Raw genomic sequence first — 25,712 nt, 5'->3', positions numbered from 1 at the left:
CAACTTTAAAACAAAAGTGATCCTCAACTTTTGATCTTTATTTATCCCATAGACAATTCTTTAAAATAAAAAAATCAACAATATTGCTGTTGAATCAAAACTGAATAAATATAGGTGAAAAAGAGTGGGTACATTTAATATCTATTACTAATATATAAATGATAATAAACAGTTATCTGAGTATTTACTTATTTGGTCGATTGATTGAAACATGACATTGCTAATATAAAAATGGTAATAAACAATTATGTGTATATTTAGCTACTTGGGCTGTTGGTTGGAGCTTGACACTACATATCATGGGTCTTCAGTTCGAACATGAGTGGCAACATTATTTTTATTTCACTGTCCATTTTGGACCTCAGGTTCGAACCGGAGACGTTTGACATGTAGTGTCACACTACAAACCAACAGCCCAAATACTGAATATGTTGTGAAACATGTAATTAAAGCATACATGTTGACACATGTGGTAAAACATACATGTTGACGCCCTGTGCTTATTGTCACTTATATATTTGTTGTAGAAATTCAGCCGTACATTTTACTGATATATAAGTGGTAATAAACAATTATATGAGTATTTAGTTATTTGATCGGTTGATTGAAACTTAACTCTACTAATATATAAATGGTAATAAACAATTATGTGCATATTTAGCTACTTGGGCTGTTGGTCGGAGCTTGACACTACATGTCACGGGTCTCCGGTTCGAGCATGAGTGACAACATTATTTTTATTTCACTGTCCATTTTGGACCTCAGGTTCGAACCGGAGACGTTTGACATGTAGCGTCACACTACGAACCAACAGCCCAAGTACTGAATATGTTGTGAAACATGCAATTAAAGCATACATGTTGACACATGTGGTAAAACATACATGTTGACGCCCTGTGCTTATTGTCACTTATTTATTTGTAGTAGAAATTCAGCCGTACATTTCGCAAAAAATATTTAGAATTTGAATGCACTTTCAAAAAGTAAAAAGTGAAAGCACAATAATTAATAACCTATAATAGTTGAAAAACATATTAAAATGTGATTAACTTCTGAAATTTCACACGTGTCACATAAATTGGGACAACATGAATAAAGTATATTATTTGAAAATTATGTTAAGAGTACTATAAAGCGCAACTTAAAGTATTTAAAATATATTTAAAAATTAATTAATTCTCAAAATTTACTTGTGCCATGTATAAATTGGGACATGAAAAATAACATATATTATTATAAAATTACATACTTAAAATATATTAAATAATTGACTAAATCTCAAATTACCATATGTGTCACATATATATTATTTATAAAAAATATGTTTAAAATATTATAAAAAACAATTAATAGTAAAATCATCAAATTAAAATAAATAAAATAACATATATTAAATCAGAATCGGTCCAAAATTTTGTATCTAGTACTAAACATAAAATCTTAATAAAGCAAACTTACTGCTATATTGACTACTTTTGTCCTGTTTTTTATTTTGATTTCTCCTCATTATCTTTTTCTTTATATCGAAATTTGTTACTTTTGAACGGTTGATTTTTTAATAATTTTTCTTCCTTTTTAAGATAGAAGTAAAATCTACACATATTTTATCTCGCGTATATTACACTTGTAAAATTTTAATAAATATATTTCCATGGTAAACGAAGATAATAATTATTCATTTTAAAGATAATTCCGATAATCACCCCCATAAAAGTGATTATTTTTTGTAAGAGATCCGACCCAAATATTATGCTGACAACAAAATTACAAAAGTTTGAAAGTGTGATGAACTCTCCTTTCTTGATTTGCTCAATTTGCTTGCTGGAACAAAATTCAATCACCCAAAAACCCATCTTTTCTACTCAATTTCCCCAATTAACTGCAAATTGGAACTAGGGTTCTAACAGAATTTCAATTATGGTGGAAAAAAGGAAGCCTTTAATTCTTTCTTCCACCAAAAATCTGCTAAATTCACTCCTGAATTCAGAAACCCAAACCCAGATTTCATTATTGTCAACAGTACAATTGAGAGCTGGAATTCTTCAAGTATCAAAAGATGCAAGCAAGATTTCAAACCCCAAATTTGTTAATTTTGATGATTCTGCATTGGTGGGGTTAACTACTTCTCAGCTTAGAAGACTTTGTGTAACTTCTGGTTCACTGGTATGATATGCTTATAATCATATTTTTCATTTTACGTGCCAGTATGATTCCTTTAGAGCCAGAATTTGAAACTTATGGGGTCGGGATTCTAATCATTTTAAGTTATTGACTTCTAAAGTAGCAATAATTTTGTACATTATTTACAAAATCCGTATTCCAACTGCGTCTCTGGAGGAGAATCCAATAATATGTTGGAATAGATATTGGCTCGTCTAAAGACTTAAACTTGGCAAAAAATTATTGGTGTGATGGATGATGATGAAAAACCCGTGTCAGAGCCAGAATTTGAAGCTTATGGGGTCGGGACTCTAGTTATTTTAAGTTACTAGGTTCTAAATTAATAATTTGTACATTTTTTTGACCAAATCAATAGTCTAGCTGCTTCTCGAGAGGAGGCTTGAATAGAATTGATATAGCCTCGTCTAAAGTTATTGGTGTTGATGGATGATGATGAGAGCTGAGTCAGAGCCGGAATTAGAAGCTTATGGGGTTGGGATTCAAGTCTTTTTAAGTTACGGGGTTTTAGATTAATGAATTCGGCATTTTCGATGTATTTTGTAAGAAAAATACAGGTTCGAACCTATACCCAATTGGGTTCAGACGAATCCGTAACTCGTATTCTAGCAGTGTCCGTGGAGGAGACTCAAAGAATATGTTGAGTTGGTTGAAAAACTTAAAATTAGTAAGTAAGTTATTGTTGTTGACGGATGATGACGAGACATGAGCTTTTACTCTAATACCATATGTCAAATTGAGTATAAAACCTGAACTTTGGAGAATGATGTTTTTATTTAAGCATTAAGTTTTTTGCCCTTACTCTTCATTGTATTATGCTAAAGATGGAAACTTTAAACTAGGACTCTGAGGATCATCTTTTTTTCTGTGAAGTGTTGACATAAGTGTTCTTGGTTTCTTCTTGTTTGTTATCTTTTTTTATTCTTGGATGCAATGCTGGCTTCCAGAAGTGTGTAGTTTTGTCCCCAAATGACAAGTATTAAGATGGAGACTGTTTAGAGAGTGATTTATTGTTCATTATACATTCATTTATTTGTTTATCTGAAATTGGAATGTTACTTGGCATGCTGATTGCTATTGTTGATTTAGCTTCTTCCTTTCATACTTCCACATAATTGAACTTCTGAGCATTAATTTTCAGCTAACTAACAAATTCAGTAAGGCTACTTGTGAAATAATAAGCAGTAAAGATATAGCAGTATTTGCATTTGCAAATACCATAGTCTAGCTGATAAAATTACCATCAATAGCTTACTCCTTTTATTGATCTTGTTTTAACTTGTTACTGCCTCACCAACTTAGACATACATGATTCTGTATGACTTTGTGCTCCATGTTTGCCATAGGTACTCATCAAGAATGTCAATACAAGTCAACAAAGAATTGGACAAGTGGTAGTTCTAGATCCTCCCAGTTCGGACAAAGTTTTATCTGAGCGTAGCTCACTGTCACATTCTTCCCTGACAACATTTCTCTTGCCATTACATAGCTATCCTGATTGTCACGGTATTAAACCAGATGGAGAAGTTGCTTATTTATCTCCAATTCTGGCATTTAACCTTAATTTACATTTGTCATGCTTGAGATCAATGATTCACCAAGGCAAAGAGGCTTTGTCACCAATATTTGAGGCCAAATCAGATAACATAGTGAGTGGAAAAGATAATACTCTCATTACTCTAGGACTTGAACCTTTAGATCAGTTGCCAAAATATGCCACACACCTGAGGGCTTCTTTTGTGAAGATACCAGAGTGTGGCACTGTTGACTCAGCCAAAAAAGATTCATCTACAGAAGCTGAAGATCGTCAAGAGTTGATTGATATGGAATTGAATAAGTACTTTGGAGTAGATAGATTTCTTTCTAGAGGTGATCTTTTCAGTGTATGCATCAATTGGAACTGCAAATCGGCTCTCTGCATTCCTTGCAGTCAGAAGAAGCAAAATGATGGTTCAGACCTTATATATTTCAAGGTTTTAGTTTTATTTCTTAATGTCATAGGTGCATGAGTAACTTAAATGCCTTGACACTCATTCTTATTAGTAAGCATCCCAGGTTGTAGGTATGGAACCTTCTGAAGAACCTGTTCTAAAAGTCAACCGTACTCGAACCGCCCTTGTACTTGGAGGGAATGTACCTTCTGCTGTTCCTCCAGATTTCTTGATTCCTCAGCCACAAGGTTCTCTGCCTTTACAAGTGAGCACGGTGAAGACTTTAGCCTCCATACTTATACCACCATTATGTCCATCAGCCCTTTCATCAAAATTTCGGGTTGTTGTGTTGTTGCATGGCTTGACTGGTACGTTTAGACTTTGTCATCTGTTGGTTAATTGGAAAGATGCTACTTACTATATGCATTTTGATCTTCTTTTCTTTTCTTAACTGCTTTATGGTATTTCTTTTATCTCGTTTCACTCGACGTTGCAGTAGCATGATGGTTCTCAAGTTTGTTACATATCTGCGCATAATTTCTAGGTCTGGAGTTCAGCGTTTAGATTTTTAAAAAAATGAACTTGGTTTATATGTCTATAGTGGATGAGTAGGATAATGTTTAAGTTATTAGAAATGTGATAATATAGTTTTCTTTAATAGATTTTTTACATGTACTTTACAAATTCTTTTTATACAGGTAGAAGTTACAGCTTCATCTATTTATGAAGTTATTGTTCATTGATGGGTGATTTGAAATTTCCTGCAGGATGTGGGAAGAGAACTGTGGTTAAATTTGTTGCTCGTCAACTAGGCCTCCATGTAGTGGAATACAATTGTCAGAGCATATTTGCAAATTCTGATAGAAAAACATCTGCTGCCCTTGCTGAAGCCTTCAGCATGGCTCGCAGGTATTTTGGACTGCCTAGGATTTATTGTGTATTACCTAACTGCGTTGGAGCTCTACCATCAGGTTGTTGACTAAAATTGGAAATCAATATGTCAGGAACCTGATTTTCATTGTTCCCTGTTAGATTGACTACATAAGGCTAACTTAAGATTTTCTAACTTATACAATGCGACTCAGCCCTCAATTATTCGTCTTTTCCTCTACCTCAATGTCCTGCCTTGTAGGAATAACTTTTTGTAATTGAGAACATACAATAGAGAATTCATCACTGGTTTCATGAGAATAAATTACATATGAAAATCTTCACGTTTAAGTAATTACTTGTTATTATGATTCTCATCTATATTTCATGATTGTCTTTAAGTGGTTCCTCTGAATTAATTTATATAAGCTACTTCCCCTTTCACTTTTTTGCAAGTTTATTTGGGCCTTTTTTTATAAGGTGAAAAAGTTCAAAAGGATTACTTGGCCCAAAAAAAGTTCCCACAGAGAAGCTGAAGGTAAATTTACTGAACCTACAAGATTTAAGCCAAAGACTCAATTGAATCCCACTCAATTTCAATTTACTCAGCAAAAAGCTCAGTTTCTAGTTTATTTGGGCCCTATCTTAAAGGAATCATCTTCCATATCTGATAAATCAAAATTGATAAAGTACACCAAATTTATATTCTTAACTATCTTTTTTCACATGGTCCGTGTAGGCCAACGCCAACCAACCACTTTTACAACATTTCGACAATGAAATTGAACATGTGTTAAACCAACCTCAGTTCAGGAGGTTACACCGTCTACATTGGCCTTCCCCCGAGCCTGCATAGGTGGGGACCTTTTGGCCCTGGTGTCCGCCTGTTAAACTAACCTCAATTAAGTCCATTCCAACTCTATTTCAAATTCATCTTGTCAAACATTGTCAAGTAAATTAACATAAAAAAACTGGTTATCTTTAATGTGTTCTTTTATTCCTTTGAAATCAAATGTCACTATAGGTACTCTCCTACTATTCTACTTCTTCGCCATTTTGAGGCCTTCCGCAACTTGGCCTCTAACGAGGGTTCACCACATGACCAAGTTGGTATGAATTTAGAAGTTGCATCTGTCATAAAGGAATTTACTGAGCCAATTGCTGAAGATGAAGAAATTTACTCAGAAGGAAAGTCAAATGCTCATGATGTAAGATAAAATCCAAGTTCCTTTGAGTTTTATTTCTTTGTGCTATTCATATCACACCGAACAATGTTGATGAATTTTCTTATGAATTATAGGTATCATCATCAATTGGATTATTTTGTTTTTTTCCTGTTCACTTTTCCAATGTTTTCATGTTGTTCTAATTTACTTGGGTTCATCTGCATTTTTTGAATTTTTTCTACCACAACTCACCTTATGTTCTTTCCTTATATAATGAATTTCTTCTACCGCAACTTACCCCATGTTCTTTCCTTAGAAATAAAATAAAAACTTATCCCGTGCTCTTCCTCATCAAGTCCATTATGCATATGGTTATTATCATATCCTTTGTTCTTTAGGAGTCGGGTGGACCTCTTGACAGATAGAAAGGCAATGACAGAAACATTAGTTCCTATTACCAGCCCTCTTTCTGAAAGGTGCTGCTTCACACGATATACGGGAGAAGAGTCAGTTTAATGCTTATTCTTGTCTTTTGTTGATGCAGCAAGTAAAGGTTGCTCAACCCATAAATCGGCACCCGGTGCTGTTAGTTGCTGCTGCTGATAGTCCTGAAGGCCTTCCACCAACTATTAGGCGTTGTTTCAGTCATGAGATTAGCATGGATCCGTTGAATGAAGAACAAAGGAAGGAAATGCTCTCCCAGTCTCTTCAACATGTTAGTGAACTACTTCCAAATGTAGGTAAACCTGATGTTTTCTTTCTAGTGTTTGTGATCTTAATATTCACTACTGTGTACGATACACTGGCACTGGGTATGTTGTTGCTGTTGTTGTACGGTACAGTGGTCCTAATGTCTTATATTACTCTTTAGTGGCTATAGGCCAAAAGAGCCCTAGTGCATTGAAACTCTGTGCATGAGACTGCCCATGAAATTGAGAAACTTGAGGAGTATAAAGGGTGAGAGAAAGGAGGTGGTTTGGGGAGAAGACGAGCAGTGGAAGGACTCTCATCTATTCCTTTCTGTTATTTTCTAATTACTGAAGTTATGGACGTCAATTGTCATCATTTCTGTTGCAGACTTCTTTGGAGGACCTTGTGAAAGATTTGGTTGGTCAGACATCAGGATTCATGCCAAGGGATCTGCGAGCTTTAGTTGCTGATGTTGGTGCAAATCTAGTCCATAGTCACGCTAGTCAGGATGTGAAGGTTGTGCATGGAGATCTGAAAGAGGGTTCTCATGAGAGCAAGCCAATTGAGAATGATGGCTCACAGGACTCGGCAAAGTCACTAAGCAAAGAAGATGTGATGAAATCTCTGGAACGATCAAAGAAAAGAAATGCAACAGCATTGGGTACTCCAAAGGTAAAGCCAGAAAATGCTTACACAAACAAAACTAATCTTCTTGTGCTTCTTTTGGGTTGGTTGGACTCACTCAGCATTTTAATGTTTTCTGCTAGAAAGAGAAGCATCAAACTTTCCTTCTATTTTTTTTTGTGTTTGTTGGGTTGGGTTCGGGGGCAATAAAATTTGGTGGAAGTTCAGATATTCACAATTGGATTCTTATGTGCTGACTGCTTATATTGGTTTGGTACATCTTTTCTCGTTCAGTATTGGATTGTAATACAGGCAGTCAAATATTATCTTGAAAAATCTCTTCTGCTTGAGAAAATGCTTATATATATGGTTTACGGTAGTTTAGGTTCCAAATGTCAAATGGGAAGATGTTGGTGGGCTTGAGGACGTGAAGAAATCAATTTTGGACACTGTACAGGTATTGCTTTATCTTACTCCTTCATAACACTTGGAAAAACTAAAGTGAATAAGCTTTCTATTAAAGTTGACACTTGGTTATGCTGATGTGTGTCGAATCGAAAGTCACACTTTTCATTTCTGTTATCTTTCGGATGATGTGACTTCCTTTGGGCTTCTTCATTTGTAATGCAGCTGCCTCTTTTACATAAGGACTTGTTTTCGTCTGGATTGCGCAAGCGATCTGGGGTTCTTTTCTATGGACCTCCTGGTACAGGAAAAGTGAGTTTATGAGTTGCTTTATATGGTGTCATATCATCCGTATTGTTCAGTTATGTTCCCAGACGTTTATAAGTCTTTTTATTAACATTTTGTTGAAATGTTCAGACTTTACTGGCAAAAGCTGTTGCTACTGAATGCTCCCTGAATTTTCTCAGTGTGAAAGGGCCTGAGTTGATTAACATGTACATAGGAGAATCAGAAAAAAATGTTCGGGACATTTTTCAGAAGGTAATCTATTTTTTGCTTTTGCTAGGATGCTTTCAAAAAATATGCTGCTTATTTGCAATTTTTCTGCAATATTGCAGGCCAGATCAGCTCGACCATGTGTCATCTTCTTCGATGAACTTGACTCGCTTGCTCCTGCCAGGGGTGCTTCTGGGGACTCCGGGGGCGTTATGGATCGAGTGGTTTCTCAGATGCTTGCTGAGATTGATGGCCTGAACGACTCTACCCAGGTTAGCTACTCTATTCAATCACAAAATAGATTTTTGTTCTCTTTTTTGATAATCGAGAAATACCCAATGTCTAGCTGGGGTACGTTTTGAAATTTTGGTGGAGAAAGGGCCCGCCCTCTACCCTTCTTAAATAACCCACTTTTGTCTGCATTAGGATTCAATATCGTGACGTACACCTAATTTACACTTCACAGTTTGCGCTCTTACCACTAGACCAAAGCCTTGGGGCTAGCGTTTTGTTCTCCTTGGTACTTGTAAACTAATTCGTGGCCCCTCGTCTATACAGGACTTGTTTATTATTGGAGCTAGCAACAGGCCAGATCTTATTGATCCTGCCCTTTTGAGGCCAGGGCGTTTCGATAAGCTCCTTTATGTTGGTGTTAATTCTGAAGCCTCGTACAGGGAGAGGTACTCTTGTATTCTGACCCTCTTCTGTACTTATCTTTGTATTCTCCATTTGATTTCTTGAGTTTTCTATGATATTTAGGGTCCTTAAAGCACTTACGCGGAAGTTTAAATTGAAAGAAGATATATCTTTACTCTCAATAGCAAAAAGGTGTCCTCCAAACTTCACGGGAGCCGACATGTATGCACTGTGTGCTGATGCTTGGTTTCATGCTGCGAAGCGCAAGGTGAGTGCTTGAATCCCATATTTCTAATTTTCAAATACTTTACTTAATAGTGTCAGTGCAATAGGTAATAGAGAACAACTTGGCAGTTCTAACCAACCAATGGTATCTCGATTTTGTTAAGCATATGTAAAGTCTTTTGTGCATTATTGTCATATCTGTTTCGTGAGAGATATTGAGCAATTTAGTGTTTCTTCTCTAGGCATTAGCTTCAGATTCGGATTCAACTGGCTCGGAGGAAATGGATGTCTCAATTATCGTGGAATACGAGGATTTTTTAAAGGTAAGACAGCCACTAATTGAATGTTTTGAGGTTTATCTATGGGTGAACAGAGGTGGATCCAGAATTACGCATGAGTTCAATGTTTGAATTCGTACCATTTAGTCCGTTGCATTTGTTATTGTGGATTCATTATGTAATATTTATCGAAAAATTAGTAATTGTCTTAACATATATATTACGCTCCGTGTTGATTTAAGTTGAACCAATATACATCTGCCTGTGGGAGTGGATATATATATCCTATACTACTAGTTAAATGATTATCTTTCTCCATTTTGAAGGTCTTGGGAGAGATCTCTCCCTCGTTGTCAATGGCGGAGCTTAAAAAGTATGAGTTGCTCCGGGAACAGTTTGAAGGATCATCAAGATGATCGAGGCGTTGCTCAGAAAGATTGAAGTGTCCCCGTGCACGGTTAGGGTTCCTACTACCAATGGGTCAGGAATTCGAGTCGTGACTCACCCAAATGCCCCCCGTTGGCCCTCTCTCCTTTACGAGTCTGGATTTTTTGTGTCATTTCAGTCGTTTCGACAGGAAGAAAGATAAAAAGGATACTCAAGATAGATTATGGATCTGCTATCTACTTCCCATTTTGAGCTAGAGTTGATAATAATTGTCATTCAGCATTTGTTTTTGTGTATAGAATAAAATAAAATAATGTACTAGTTGATTTAGCAATGAAGAACTGTATATTTCTACATGGTTATTCACTACAGTTCTTTATATGTCAATTAAAATTTACTTCAGAAATGGAACTGAATAAAGAATGAGATAGTCTTTATCCTGTATCGATTATAAGATTACTGTAATATCTCACCATTTACGACATTCCTTGTTTCTTGCAAGAACGGCTCCTAGATGGAGGAGTAGAAGTGTTGGTCTTCTTCGGATAATTTGTTTCTTTGTTCCTATCGCGAAGCAAAGAAAGAGGAGCAAGAACAAGAGGTTGTCCTCTCCTAGCTTAATAGTTCTGCAATTAACATTAAGTAATCATGTTAAGCTAATAAATGCTTTTTTTTTTTTAATTTACTTGACCACAATTAATTAATGTGCATTTTGTTATAAATCCATTAAAGTGGATAGTCCATAAAGTTAGTACATGAACAACCATTCATATTCACTAGGTTACATGAACCTTTTTGGATAAGTATGTATCTATTTATTATGATACTTAATATGGTGACCTTTGGAATGATTTCTCACTCTATAAATAGGGTTGTTCATTCACTATTGTAATATATAGATATGAAACTTATATATACTTGAATAAAAGAAAGTCTTCTCCTACATCTATTTCTCTTGTCTTCTTCTTGTAATCTTGATTTTACAACACATTTTTATTTATATTCATAATCCTCTAGGTCAAATTAAAGGGATGCTGGCCTCAAGAATATGAAGGATCACAAGAAGAATATTCAGTGTCATCATCTCTTTTGGATTTATAATTTTGATATATCAACAAATATGTACAGACAAAATTAATTTCGACGGAGACATTTTTCTTTACGATTATGTAATCGCTTTAGAAGTTAATAAAGGCATGTAAAAAGATGGAGAAAATGCTAAGCAGAGCAAGACAAGAGAATTAAAACATTTGTGAGGTGATTAGGTTATATTTACATCATCAGCATTAGAGAATAGAGATTGAGACTTCATAACTACTAGCTATTACCATCAATCATATTTGCTATTAGTGATAATGATTAGTTTTGTTAATTACGTTATTGTTAGTTGCTATAACATTTATCTTTTTTGTTATTATAAATATTACTAGTTCTCGATACGTGCTTTACACAATAGTATATATATATATATATATATATATATATATATATATATAACACTACTATTATGTATTTATTTAAATAACTTCTATTTAAACAAAAGCATATTTTGCATAAACTATTCAAATATTATCAAATTCATCATGTACTAATAAAAGTTTTATCAAATAAATAACACTTAAAAGCATAATAACACAAAAACAAAGAATTTTTTTTTCATAATAATATAAGTACATAATTACATAAAAATATGGGTTGCATACCAAATCCATTTTGGACAACCATACCTTAACTCCAAAATGAAAACGAAAAAATTAAAATCATAATCTAACATAAAAGGATCTAAAGAAATATATAAGTCATATCTTATATTGTTAAGTTTAACCGTTAAACTATACTGTAAAAAAGCTTCTCCTGCTTCTCTTTTAATTTCAGAATGAAACTATTTGTTCTTCTCCACGGTTAGCTTCTTGATGACACGTATTTATATCATAATCTAGGAAGAAAAAAAGAGAATAGTAGATGACAGAAAAAAAAAAGAATGTGATGACCTAGGAAGCAATTAACTGGTATTTATAGTGATATTTGATTGCCTTTCATCTACCAAATTTTTTTTAATAGGGCATTGAACCATGATAGATGCATTTATTTTAGTTTCTAAATTCAAAGAATAAAAAACTTTGAAGAGTTTCATACATTATAGTTTTATGACTGATAAATTTATGTTAATTTCAAAATTCAAAGAATCACAAAATTCTAAGAGTTCCATACATTATTGTTTTCTACTCTAATTTAATTTAACCTATTTAATTACAATTATAATGTCATAACTAAAAAATTAAAGTGTAGTTGTTGGATTTCATATTATACCATTATGTAATTAGATATTAGTATTTAAAAATAAATTAATTTATTTTGATTTAGTGGAGGGGCAAAATGGTAATCCAACTTTGAAGGTTGGAGCTTTCCACTTATAATAATATATGATATTCAATGTGATCAATTCTTACCACTACGATCAGGAGCGGCTCAACTTAGTGGCCTAAAACAAAAATCAACGAGACCTTAAACTTAAAATGTTAATAACTTTTATATAATTGATTTCTTCTAGTTTTCAATTCATAAAACCATTCTTATTTAAATTATTTTTCATAAGATATAGTATTTCAAATATGTCAAATTTTTTCTAATAATTTCTTCATTTTCATGAAAATTTTACTTTTTCTACCAATGGTATTCTTTTTAAAAAATAATAACTTATAACCTATTATTTTTAAAAATGAGGCCCCTAAATTTAAGGGGCCTAAGGCACATGTCTGTTTTTAACACTGTCGAGCCACCCCTGACTACGATCACGATCACTCACTGCCATCAAAGTGATCAATTCTTACCATCAAATATTAATCACCTCCACTATCGCAACTAGCACTATCGTCAACCACCGCCAACACCATCATCAATCATCACACAATCTTCAACCCCCGTTACACCACGAATTACTAACTTCAATCGACCCCGTTATCACAACAACTTTCATCGCTATCAATTTCCACCGTCGCTTCAGTCATTACAACACCAACCGTCCCATCTCTATCATCACTAACAAACATAACAATATCATTTCTTTTATCAAATAATGCTTTTGTTTAATTTATTTATTTCTCTAATATTAAATTACTTTTATATTTGAATCACATATTTATTATGTCTAAACATAATATACATTTAAATTTCCAAATGCCAAAAGTGAGAAGGAAAGTTCAACAATTGAGAGGTAGTAAACAACCAACTTTTTACAGTTTAGGTATAAAGAAAAACAAAATTATATCACAAAAAAAAAAACTATATTTTACAGTTTAAGAAAAAAAAAACAGTTCTTTTTCTTTATTTAGAAAAAAACAGTTAACCATACAAAATGAGGAAAAAAAAAAGAAGTAAAAGGAGGCTTTTTCTCTCTCTTTCATTTCTCTTTCTCTCTCATCATTTTTGAGCTAAACTGAGATCGCACTAATTCGATCCAATATATATTAGAAATTGAGATATTTTGAGCTTTTCATATACAGTTTTTTTGTTTTTTTGGTGAATTTGTTTGATTGTTTAAAAAGGTCAACTTTGTTGGTAAAAGATTGTTTTTTTTTGTCCCACTTTTTTTTGATTGGTTGAGCAGAATTTTTTGGGGGGTTTTCTGGGTTTTTGCTTGGTTGTAATTGGGTGAAGGAATTTTTATTTTTTAATTTTTATGTTGTAGTTGAATTTAGGGATTTGGGGGTTTGAGAATATTCTTTGAAATTTCATTTTTATACGATTTGATTTGGTTCAGAAGCAAGTTTTTGTTTTATTATTTATGGGTTTTTGTTGTTTCATGTTGTGATTTGGTTAATATATTTTATTTTAATTTATTTTTTGTAGTTAAAGTAAGGGGCTTTGAGAGTTTTGAAAGTGTTCATAAATTCCATATTTTCTAGATTTTGATTTGGTTCTGAAGCAAGTTCTTCTGGGGTTTTGTTGTTCCATGTTGTAATACTTTGGTGTATATTTTAGTTTGTTTTTGTAGTTGAAGTAAAGGGGACCTGAGGGTTTGAAGATTCTTGAAATTCCATTTTTTTCTATAATTTTGATTTGGTTCTGAAGCAAGTTTTTGTTTTTGTTGTTCCATATTGTAATTTGGTGTAGTTGAAGTAAAGGGGATTGAAGGTTTGAAAATTCTTGAAATTCCAGCTTTGGTTGAATGATTTCTGTAGGGAGTGGGATGGAAGAAAGGGGTTAATTTAAGAATTTGGTGTTAAAACAGAGATGAATAAGAATAAGTTTGAAGAAGGAGAGACTTGTGATGATTCGACTGTTGACCCTGATATTGCACTCTCATATATTGTATGTTTTTTTCCTTCCTTTTTCTTATTTACTTTCCAAGATTACATTTTTATTAATTAATGTTACATAGGGATATATGTCGCTAGAAAATGTAGAGAGAACTTCTAATACTTCTGTAATAGTTGTCTATGATGAGCTTAAATGGAGTGACAGGGTTAGTGAGGATTCATTTAGGTGTAGTAGTTGTTGCAGCAACAGTAGTAGAATATATAGGTTGCGTCGAAGCTAGAGTATAGCTTGTTGACCATGATATTGCACTCTATTATATTATATGCTTTTTGTCCTTCCTTTTCTTGTTCACTTTCCATGCTTACATTTTTATTAATCAATGTTACATAGGGATATCCATGTGTCAGTAGATATTGTGGAGAGAACTTCTAATGCTTGTGTAATAGTTGTCCGAGATGACCTTAAATGGAGTGACAGGGTTAGTGAGGATTCATTAAGGCGCAGTTGTTGTTGCAGTAGTAGTAGTAGATTAAATAGGCTGCATCGGAGCTTGAATATAGCTTGTTGTTTTGGTCGAATCCAGTAGCTTTGGTCCAAATCCTATACTTGTCTTAAAAAAGTTCAGTGAATATGTGCAAATTATTGATTTGAAATCCAGTAGTTTAAAAGAACTAGAACCCCGAAATCATAAGCTTCAAATCCTGGATTTGCTTAACATGGGGAATCAGGCAAGGGTAGAAATCGGAATTGGACCCATACGGATTGTGTGATAGATTTCAAGCAGTAACACTAGACTATAAGTGTTGGTTAGTGTTACATTTTCTAGCTTTGAACTAAGATTTGGACTTCAACTTCTTAAAATCAGATCATTAACTTTCCCTGTGTCCCGAACTTGATGAGTCCGCCTCGTGATACTTTTCATGAATCCTTTGTTCATTAAACAGTAGACTCGGGTGCCTATTTCTTGCTTGTGCCATAATAAATCGTAATTTGTTTAGTTTATATTTAATTTGCTTTGTCTTGATTTTTATGCTTTGCCTAATCTTTAGTCAAGCCTCAATCAAGCTCTAAACTTTGTCATCGCCATGTTTATGCTTTTAATATCAATTTTGTGATTTACCTTACCAAGGAAGTATCATTCTGCATATAATTCTTGCGCCATCTTAACTTTCTCACTTTTATTTTCAACTGGCTGTCATGTTGAAAGTTGAAACTGTTAAAAGAACTTACTGTTGCAACAGCCCGTTTCATACAATTGTATTATGCACTTTCCAGCTTCTCACATAGCTGTTCTTATTCTTTCAAGGATGAGAAACTCCAAGATGTTTTGGGACATTTCCAAAAGGATTTTGAGGATGGAGTTTCATCTGAGAACTTGGGTATTACAATGGCATATCCTTAGAATCAGAAGTTCGTGGTGACGTGCCTCGAATTAATGACTATCAATTTGTATGTGTTGCAGGGTCAAAATTTGGTGGATACGGTTCATTTTTACCTACATATCAGCGTTCACCTTCTTGGACTTGTAGAAAGACTCCACCAGATGCCTACAACAATAACGGATCAATATCACCGAGCAGTTTGCGCCCAGAGGTAGCTACTGTTGAGAATATAAATAAGTAAATAAAAGTGTGCTCTCTATAATAACATAAGCTTTTAAATGTGATGGTCACACACTTCCGCTGCTCCACATAGTATCAAAGCAGATAGAGGTCCTGGGATCGAATAATTGATTAAGCTTTTTAGATGAGATAGTCACATACTTCAACTATCTTCTAATGAAGTTCTGTTTTATTAACAAGTACAATTGCTTTTCTCACATATTTCTACTTTGACTAAGCAATATGCATCATCTTTTTATGCAGGGTGGTCGTCGACCCTCATCAGCCTCCTCATCTGCTTCTCTATCAGGAAGGCCCCTAGCATCTTCTGCCTATTCGTCAACAATAGTACCTACACTGAAGGCTCCAGCAGCTAATGGGAAAACAAATTCAGCTCTGCAACCTGCGCAAGATGAAGACTCCACTTCAAGAAGTGAACTAGTCAAGAAGCCAACAAATCTCTCAGACAAGAAAGCTCCCAAGTTGCATGCGAGAATTGGTATTAAAAAATTCTCAACCCAAAAGAAAGCTGAAATCTACAGCGGCCTTGGCCTTGATGTATCTCCATCATCATCGCTGGATGATAGCCCGATAAGCAGTGAAGGCTTATCCCATGACCTTAAGGATTCCCGATATGAATCTCCAACAAGTATACTTCAGGTGAATGCTCTCACCCTCTGCTAAAAGCATAATCTTTTTCTTTACATCTCTTCCTTTTTTTGGTCAACTTGACCTTGGGTTCTGCATTTTTTTCGTCCATGTGTTGAGGCAGATTATGACCTCATATCCAATGCATGATGGACTATTGTTATCCCCGCTTCCGGATGATCTGCTTTGCTTGACTGAAAAAGGAAAGGTATGGGGGGGATTTGGATCTGAATGTATGATCCAGGAAAGCCTAGAAACTTCTGTTACCTTAGTAAATGGAGCTCATTATGCAAATAGGAGATCTTCAGAAGCTAGGAAATGGAAATCGTACAATAAAGATGTTTTAGGAACTGGCTATGGCAGTGACAATCAAAATGGTAGCACAGTGCAATCAAAGGAGCTTGATGTAAAGGTTATCACCTGTGAAGAACTTGTTTCTGAGGCATTAAAACTTCCACTATTATCCAATCCAAATCATAATGTTGCTGATCCTCTAAAAGATGCTGGCAGAGTAAGTGAAAGTCCAAGAACAACCGTTAGGGATAGGGCAGCAGAATGCTCATCCTATAAAGCTGGTTCACAGGAAAGTCGTTCACCAGAAATGTTGAAGGTTTCTGATGCTGTCAGTAATAAAAGTTTGGTTGAACATAACTGCTTGACAAAGGAAAGAGTTAATGTTGGAAAAACTGAGAAGCCATGTTCATCCGGGGAGTATCCGATATTGGCTTCAAATGAACCAACTTCCCTTGATGCTTTGCATGCCAGCCAAGACAACTGGGATCATAGTGTACAAGGTATCGATTCCAGTGGCAGGAAAAGATATGGATCAAAAGGTTTATCAAGTGGAACCAAAGAAGACGGCTCACAATCTTCCAACTACGTTATGATGAACCATCAGGAGAACCCGAATTGTAGAAGCTCAAGTGGTACTTCTCGTTCACTGGATAAAACTTGCAACCAACACACCGGCGTTCCAAATAGCTCAGTTGTAGAGAAGAGGAGACATAAAAACAAAGAGAAGAAAATTTCTCATGATAACCACTCTGATGGAGGTATTCATCTTTAGTAGTCACATTTTGAACTTGCTGCCATCGTGAAATTCTGGTATTTATCTTTATTTTCTGTATGGGATGTTTGACAGGTACGAAGGATGCAAATACGAGGAACACAAGTGAGGTGGAATCAGATGTATCTTCCAAAAAAATTATGCGAGATGATGCACACGATGACGAGAACCAGACCTTCTGCCCTGTTGTTGAAAATTCTGGATGGAGTTCAAGCAGTAACATGCCAGGGATGATTCGTGATAAATGTAAGAACAGGGACTCAGAGGATGATTCAAAGAAAGACTTGGTTTCAGCAAAGAACCCAGAAGCCCATATTTCCGATGTGTCAACGCACAAGGGGAAGTGTGACAATAATGATTCTCCGATTAAGAGAAAAGGGAGAGAACTTCGAGATTCCTTGACATGTAATCCCCAAGATTCTATGGAAAAAATATGTGATGACATCTCCAGGAAGGAAAAGGTAGCAAGGATCTCCTTGTCTGACCGGAAGGACACTAGTGCAAGCAAAGGTAGTGCTGGAACAGGTCAAGTTAAAAAGGAACAGCAGGCTGGGCAAGATCTGGATAGTACTCTATCTTTGTTGAGTGTTAAAGCTGCAGATTCTTCACAAAAGGATCTATGCAATTCGCGACCTTCTGTTGCTCCCTCTTCAGCCTTTCCCACTTCTAGTCCCAAGAGGTCTTCTGATGGTGAAAATGATGGGTTCTCCAATAAATCCAGTATGGTTAAGAAGGATAATGCCTGCAATGGCAAGAGTTATGATCTATTATCTGAAGCTGAATTAGAGGAGAAAGATGTCCATCGTGAATCAGGTAAAAAAGTCAAAGCAAAGGCCACGGTTTCTGGTTATGCAACTCAACAGGATACCGATGTAAGTGCAGATCCGTTACGTCAAGCTAGTCAATTTGCTTGCAAGACTGGAAACTCAGACCAAGGCTCTGATAAGGAGAGAAAGAATGACCATCAGTTTCAGAATACTGGGTCTGTGTCAAATAGGAAAAGGGGTTCCTCGTCACGGCGTAAAGAGAAGAATCGGGCTCCAAAATCTGATTCTGACCAATGTAAGACCAAAGATACTGATATCTTAAATTTATCTTCAGATCAAATGCCAATTAATGAAGAGAAGACGGCACCAGGAAAAAATAAGTCTCAGGGGAAATCTGTTGTTGGTTCAGATAGATTAAAAAAGAGTTCTAAGAAAGATCCTTCTGGAAAATTATTGGAAAAAAATGTTAAAGGAGATAACGAATCAAGATTTGTTCATCGTGATGATGCAGAAGTTCGATCGGATGTTGTGGCCCGCCTGGATAAAAGGCAGGCTACACTACCTGAACGTGATGATCAGAGATCATCTAAGGTCATTTCCAACAAAAGTGAGCAGATTAACGTCTCTTCCAAGTCTCCTTTAACAAGAGATCAGAATGAGACAGCTGTATTTAAAGAGCCAGTTCCTGGATCTGAAAGGGAAAATGGCAATGCTTTTGAAAGGGAAAGGTCAAATACTTCAAGACAGGGTAAAAAAGCTAAAAGCCACCACGGAAATCTACCTAATAATACTGCTAATAAGGTCAGGGACCAAGATGTTCCCAGTCCTGTTCGGAAGGATTCATCAAGTCAAGCTGCTACAAATGCCATAAAAGAAGCCACAAACCTTAAACACCTGGCAGATCGTCTCAAGGTTAAAAGAATTTACACTTATGTCCAAAGAAAGGAGGGGACAAATATGGTGGATATGCTTTATTATTTGTTTCATTTATTTATTTATGTTGGCATAACTTTGGCTATTTGTTTTAGAATTCTGGATCAAGCGAAAGTACGGGTATCTATTTCCAAGCGGCATTAAAGTTTCTCCATGGCGCCTCCTTACTAGAATTAGACAGCTCCAAGCATGGTGAACAGAACCAGTCAAGGAGCATCTATAGCAGCACTGCAAAACTCTGCCAGTGAGTTCCCTCTTAATTGAACATGGTTTATTCATTGAGATGACATGCAAAGAACGGTTGCAATTTAGAAAGATTGTAGAGTATTTATTATTCCTACATGCCTAAGTTCTTAAGATTTGAGACACGTCTGCAGCATACCCAATGTAGTCGTTCATGTAAATCTCCCATTAAAGACCCAGTCTGGCCAAGTATGAAGTGTCTCAGCAACTCTTAGCAAATGCCATGCTGTTGAATAGCAAATAATGCCCTTAACTCAGACCTTACCCCTTAATAGCATTTTTTTACTCCCTCCATTTCAATTTGTTTGTCCTACTTTCCTTTTTAGTCTGTTTAAAATAAGAATGTCTCTTCTTTTTCGGCAACTCTTTGATTTCAACTTTCCACATGGCATGTTTAAGAGCACATGATTAAATAACATTTTGGTACATTGTGCATATCTTTAGTTTAAGACAACAAGCTTCAAAAGTTTTCTTTATTTCTTAAACGCGGTGCCAAGTTAAAACTAGAGACAAACTAATTGAAAGGCATAATACATAAATATACCCTTTAATTTGGCTTCAAATCACATTTATGCCCTTCAACTTTGGGTATACATAAGTAGACACTTAAACTTGTATAAAATTGAACAAATAGACACACATGTCCTACATGTCATCCTACATGTCATTTTTTATCCTACGTGTATTTTGCCATGTAGGACTCATGTGTTTATTTATTTAAAAGTTGGATAGTTAAAATGTCTGTTTGTGCATTATGAAAGTTGGAGGTCAAAGTTAAAATTTGAAGTCAAATTTAGGGTCCAATATATGAATCATGCCTAATTGAAACGGAGGGCGTATAATTTTTGAGTCTTTATTTGACTTATGAGAATGATGTTTCAAAATTACAGAATTTTCCTTGACTCTATGTTTCCCATTCTTTACATTTATGAAGGATCTAAGAATAATTGAAGATTTGGATTTTCTTGAAGCGACACTAGCTGTAAAATTTGGTTGATATGTTGGTAATTGTACTGTATCAGCTACTTTATAAGTGTTGAACTTGTTAGCATATTCTTCTCTTGTTGACAACAACTTTAGCAGCCAGATATAACAGTACAATTTTAGTGCTATGAAAAAATCTAATCCAAAGTTGTGTGTTTCAGTTTATATTCAGTTATACCTCATATAATTTTTGGATGCAATTTCCTTCTCTGGTGTCATGTATTATGAAAAACTTTGTGACCTAATCTACAACAACATTCCTGGTGTAATCCCACAAAGTGGGTTACACAAACCTTACCCCACCTTGGAGGTAGAGAGGCTATTCCCACAGATACTGGTCTCTTTGTGACCTAATCTATTTTTCTGAATATGATAGTGCTTTTCAACTTCCACTATTTGAAGAGATGTCTATGCGGCCAAGGTTTATGGTGCTTTTGTACTCAATTGGAAGAGCAAATTTCATTGGATATTACTTTTCGAACATGTGGAATTTATGCTACTTATGGATAATCATATATAGTTTGATGTATTTTCGATGTCAGTTGTTCCAATTTAATGAAAAACTTGACCTACCATCTGAAATGTCAACAAGGATGTATGTTGATTGTTGGTCCTTCTTATGTGCATAGGTTTTGCGGTCATGAATATGAGAAATTGAGAGACATGGCAGCTGCCGCACTAGCCTATAAATGCATGGAGGTTGCTTACATGCGAGTAATTTATTCTTCACAGTCCGATGCAAACAGATACAGAAACGAGTTACAAACAGCTCTACAAATTTTTCCTCCAGGTAATCTAGATTGAGATGTCTGGGAAATCTAACATTTCATATCTTGGTGCTTCTTTAGGCCAGTACTTTAACTTTTGATATTACTAATCTGCTCTTTGATGGTTACTCAATGAACATGTAAAATGATTTCTTTTTTTACTCCATAATCATCACATGTACGTATTGGTTAATGCGTATTTACACTTCTGTCCTTCTAGTCGGGGAAGTACGTCATATGCCAAAATTAGTGATATCCACTGTTGATGAACAGAATTGCTCAGGGAAGAAAGCATTAGTATAAAATATGAGTACTGGAAATAGTTGAACTAGTTAGAATGTGTTACAACCATATTTATCTAATGAGGATGAGCTGCATTGGACTTCCCTTCTTAGTGGTTATTACTCTTACCGAAGGGACCGTTTGCGTAATTGGTAAAGTTGTTTCCATGTGACTAGGAGGTCGCGGGTTCGAGCTGTGTAACAGCCTCTTGCAGAAATGCTGGGTAAGGCCGCATACAATAGACTCTTGTAGTCCGGCCCTTCCCTGGATCCCACACATAGCAGGGGCCTTGTGCACCGGGCTGCCCCATTTTTATTTTTTTCGTTATTACTCTTACCATACTCATTATTATATAATAGGTGAGTCTCCTTTCTCTTCTATCTCTGATGTTGACAATTTGAACAATCCAACAATAGTAGACATGGCTGCATCGGCAAAAGTTGTTGGTTCTCCTCAAGTAGCGGGAACTCATGTTATCTCAGCAGGAAATGGTTCTAGCTTCACGCAGCTAATCAACTTGGTAAGTAGACATATCTTATCATTTTATTGATGAACCAACACCTCAATTAAAGAAATATTTTGTGATAACTAACACTGTGATTAGATAGAATAATTGCCTAAAGAACGGTAAGGCAAAATTAGCTGTTTGAACCGCATTCATTAGGCTTCATCATCTTTCTTCCAAGGGATTGAACTTTGTTTTCCTGTCCCCTTATTTGTTATCTACCATTTTATTTGCGCAAAGGACATGAAAAAAAGGCTTACTTGTCAAAACCTTTTCCCATAAATATCCGTTAAGAAGTCAGGTTCTAGGTTCTGATTTTTTGATAGTTTGACTATGCAATGTTGTTTCAATTTTCTAAACATATAGTTTTGTTATTTTACAGGCACAGGCAGTTAATTTTGCTATGGAGGCCTCCAGAAAATCACGTGTTGCTTTTGCAGCTGTTTATCCAGGGCCGGGAGATTCACAATGTAAAGAGGGTGCATTATCTGTTAAGAAGGCCCTTGATTTCAACTTCCAGGATGTGGATGGATTATTGCGTCTTGTGCGAGTCGCCATGGAAGCTATCAGCCATTAGAGTGCAAGCTGTTGTTGAAATTGTCCACTTCTTGGAACATAGTTTTGACCTGCTCTCCATTACTGTCAGTTGAGCAAGTAAAAGCGAGGATCTCTTGGTTGGAGTTGCGGGTGGATTTTGCTCTATCATCTCCCAAAGTTTTATCTTCTCAATGCTTCTGTACAGTAATACCTGAATTTTACTGTTTGTAAGATATTTTAGCAGAAGGGGAGTCTTGGAGTAACGGTAAAATTGTCTCTATGTCACATGAACTGGGTTCAAGCCAAGGAATCAACCACTGATAAGCATCAGGGAAGGCTGCCTACAACACACCCCTTGGAGAGTGGTCCATCTCCAAACCTTGTCTGAACGTGGATGCTTCATACACCGGGCTGTCAGAAATTCACATCATTCAGTTGCCCGTTACTTGTCCTGCTGACTTGGTAAGATATTGCATCCGTATCTGTGTTAAATAAATTTCCTCAAGGGTCCTACTCTTGGACCAGATTACCTTTTTCTCAGGTACATAAGAAACCGAGATGACTTGTTGGTTTTGACACAGAAGGAAAGATGTAGGGAGTTTTACTTCAAGGGAAGTGCAGAAGTATAATGTAACCAATATATATGCTTCACATGACTTGTTGATTAGAGGACGAGGAGTTACTATACCTTCTCCCTGTAAGTCGATTGCCCACAGCTGAATTCTACTTGCAAAACCAGAGAGATATTTGCCTAATATGTCTTGGTTTGTTTGTTGCAGCTCTACTTTTTGCAGATGGCTTACTTGGCTACTTGCAGTTTCACCTCTTCATTTGGTTAGATTTCTTCTTTCATAGGAGTTTATCAAATCATATATCATCTTATACTATAATAATCATATCATATATTATTATAAGTGGGAAGAACTCAAGTCAAAAGTTGTCAAATATTAGAATTCTCAATAAGTTTTCTCTAATATATATTTGTCTTCATAGCCGAATTTTTATGCTACCTATAATTACAATATTTAAAATCTGTTAACCTCTCACAATTGAATTATTATTATTATTATTATTATTATTATTAATAATAATAATAATAATAATAATAATAATAATAATAATAATATTTTGCACACCTTAAGTAAAAGTTAAATAAAATTCAATTAATTAATTTTTCAATTACATAAATTGAACGGGATTTGGAAGTGGAAAAGTGGGACTTTAATACCCAGAGTCATACATGATTAATTGCTTTAAATTAACACATCGTGTATTACTTTACCTAACTCATACAATTCCTATAATTTGTCTTTTTCATTTTCTTAACTTGACTTATCGAATTCTAACACTTCTAAATTAGTAACTAATTTTTATTAATATAACAATCAATAGAATTGGAATAGTTCAGTAAGTATTATGTCAAAAAGAATTTCAAAGAACATGAAAAAACACTATATAAAAGTAACGAATGATTTTCATTTCGTTCAAGTTTTGTTTCTTTAGTTGTGCATTTGACCTTCCTTCTAAGTTTCTTTCTTTTCACTTAAATTTTTCCTTTTGCATGATCTGAAGAAAATGGAAATGGAGAAACATGTAGAGTTGATACGTGTTGGAACTAAATAATTGTCATATCAATTTACATGCAACATTCAGTGGATGATATATGAAGATCACTTTCTTTGTAAGGAGTGTTAGCAGAAATTGATGAGCTATGAAAAGGAGAAAGTTGATTTATTTGGAAGATTGATTTTAAAATTTTCATTAATTGATTTATTCTTATAAAATGTACTTTAATTATAATTGTTTACGGTTATAGATAAATGCGATGTTATTTGTGTATTTAGAGGGGGTTATAAAATGATATCTTGTAGTATGCTTTCATGGCATCATGTGATTGGTATTGAAAGAATTTATTTGGTAGTTTTTGTATTAAGCAATGTTTCTTTAAATGTATCTTCATATTTGAATTTACTAATTCACTAATTCAATTTACGGAAAGAATAAGGAGTATTCGCATCATATATAAATATAGTATCAAATTTTAAAAGGAATTTTTTTTTTTTATTTTGATATGATATCATTGAATAAAAACTATTTTAGCTACCACAAAATATAGGGATCCTCACTATTTTAGCTCATTATTGTTGTTTCTTCTTTGTATCTAATTTTACTTTCTTGATGAAATATCAATGTAATGTTACATTTTTTGAACAAACGGTTAACAAGGTAAGAAATTTTTTATGGATTAGTGCATATGGAATTTTTTAATTACTGAAGATTGAAAAGATCTTTTTAATTTGTTTTTTTAATTTTCATACCTTGTATTACTGAAAATTGAAAAGATCTTTTTAATTTTTTTTTGTCAAGGAAAGAGAAGAGACTCTTGATGATTAGGAAAAAGAAAGGTCCACGTCCTTTTAGAAATCCATTCTAATAGCTATGGCATAATTACTATTTTATTCTAAAAGGATATCAAAAATATGAATTACCCTTGGTCATCCTTCAATTTGGCTCTTCTATATATACTAGATGAGCGTTGCCCGTGCTAAGCACGGACCCAACATTTAATATTTTATACATTTATTATCGTTTTATTTTACGATACATATTTTATTTTATAAACGTTATTGGTCAAGTCTTGTTTTTTATTTTTGTTTGATTTACCTACGGTATCAAGACAAAATATTTCACCAAGATTTCTTAAGCACGGTGAAAATTCCCTTCAATACTAAAACTTCAATTGGGAATTACTTTCATACATCGAATACATGTTAGCCATAAAACATTGTGGTCACTTCCCTTGTACATTTTGATTTGAAACAATAGGATATAAAAATGATAATTTTGTCTTTGAATTAAGGACAGTATATATCAAAGTGCAGGTATCAGCTCTGCTTGGCTGTTTTGTATTGGACTATTAGCATACTTCACAACATTAGATGACTATTTTGTATTGAACTATTAGCATACTTCACAACATTACATGGTTAAATAACATTTTGTTCACAAAACAAATGCACTGTTTATTAAGCAAATTGTAACGACCTGTTTAGTCGTTTTGAGCAACAGATTTTATTTCTGGAAAAACTGTGTGAGTCGACGGAACCCACGACGGACCGTCATGGGCACGACGGACCGTCGAGGGGGTCTCGTTCCAAAATACTTAGAATTCTGAAATTTGGGTACTGAAATCGACTCTCTGAACTTCGTAACGGAATGGCAGGACGGACCGTC

At 34.8% G+C, this 25,712-nt stretch overlaps 2 protein-coding genes across 5 annotated transcripts; both read left to right on the top strand.

Moving 5' to 3' along the window:
- The first annotated feature begins 1,735 nt into the window (after nt 1-1,735).
- LOC107022016 (peroxisome biogenesis protein 6) lies at nt 1,736-10,263 on the top strand. Its single transcript, XM_015222719.2, has 15 exons — nt 1,736-2,163; nt 3,525-4,151; nt 4,234-4,477; nt 4,877-5,018; nt 6,004-6,187; nt 6,690-6,881; nt 7,223-7,507; nt 7,845-7,916; nt 8,090-8,176; nt 8,282-8,404; nt 8,482-8,631; nt 8,918-9,039; nt 9,119-9,263; nt 9,463-9,543; nt 9,825-10,263. The coding sequence occupies exons 1-15, from the start codon at nt 1,918-1,920 to the stop codon at nt 9,912-9,914; spliced, it is 2,790 nt and encodes a 929-aa protein (XP_015078205.1). The 5' UTR covers nt 1,736-1,917; the 3' UTR covers nt 9,915-10,263.
- A 2,976-nt stretch (nt 10,264-13,239) lies between these two features.
- On the top strand, nt 13,240-24,411 carry LOC107022011. Of its 4 annotated transcripts, none has more exons than XM_015222714.2 (13): nt 13,240-14,196; nt 15,452-15,524; nt 15,608-15,738; nt 16,011-16,406; nt 16,519-17,446; nt 17,536-19,139; nt 19,256-19,404; nt 21,017-21,177; nt 21,856-21,956; nt 22,324-22,940; nt 23,060-23,175; nt 23,258-23,312; nt 24,051-24,411. In XM_015222714.2, the coding sequence occupies exons 1-10, from the start codon at nt 14,119-14,121 to the stop codon at nt 22,516-22,518; spliced, it is 3,816 nt and encodes a 1,271-aa protein (XP_015078200.1). In that variant the 5' UTR covers nt 13,240-14,118; the 3' UTR covers nt 22,519-22,940; nt 23,060-23,175; nt 23,258-23,312; nt 24,051-24,411. The 4 variants fall into 4 exon arrangements, with proteins under 4 accessions (XP_015078200.1, XP_015078199.1, XP_015078197.1 ...); XM_015222713.2 differs by having other exon boundaries at nt 13,241-14,196; nt 21,853-21,956; XM_015222711.2 differs by having other exon boundaries at nt 13,241-14,196; nt 21,796-21,956.
- The last annotated feature ends 1,301 nt before the right edge of the window (nt 24,412-25,712 follow it).

Source organism: Solanum pennellii, chromosome 6 (genome assembly GCF_001406875.1).
Source record: "Solanum pennellii chromosome 6, SPENNV200".
Classification (NCBI taxonomy): Eukaryota; Viridiplantae; Streptophyta; class Magnoliopsida; order Solanales; family Solanaceae; genus Solanum; species Solanum pennellii.
This window is presented reverse-complemented; position numbering and strand designations above follow the sequence as displayed.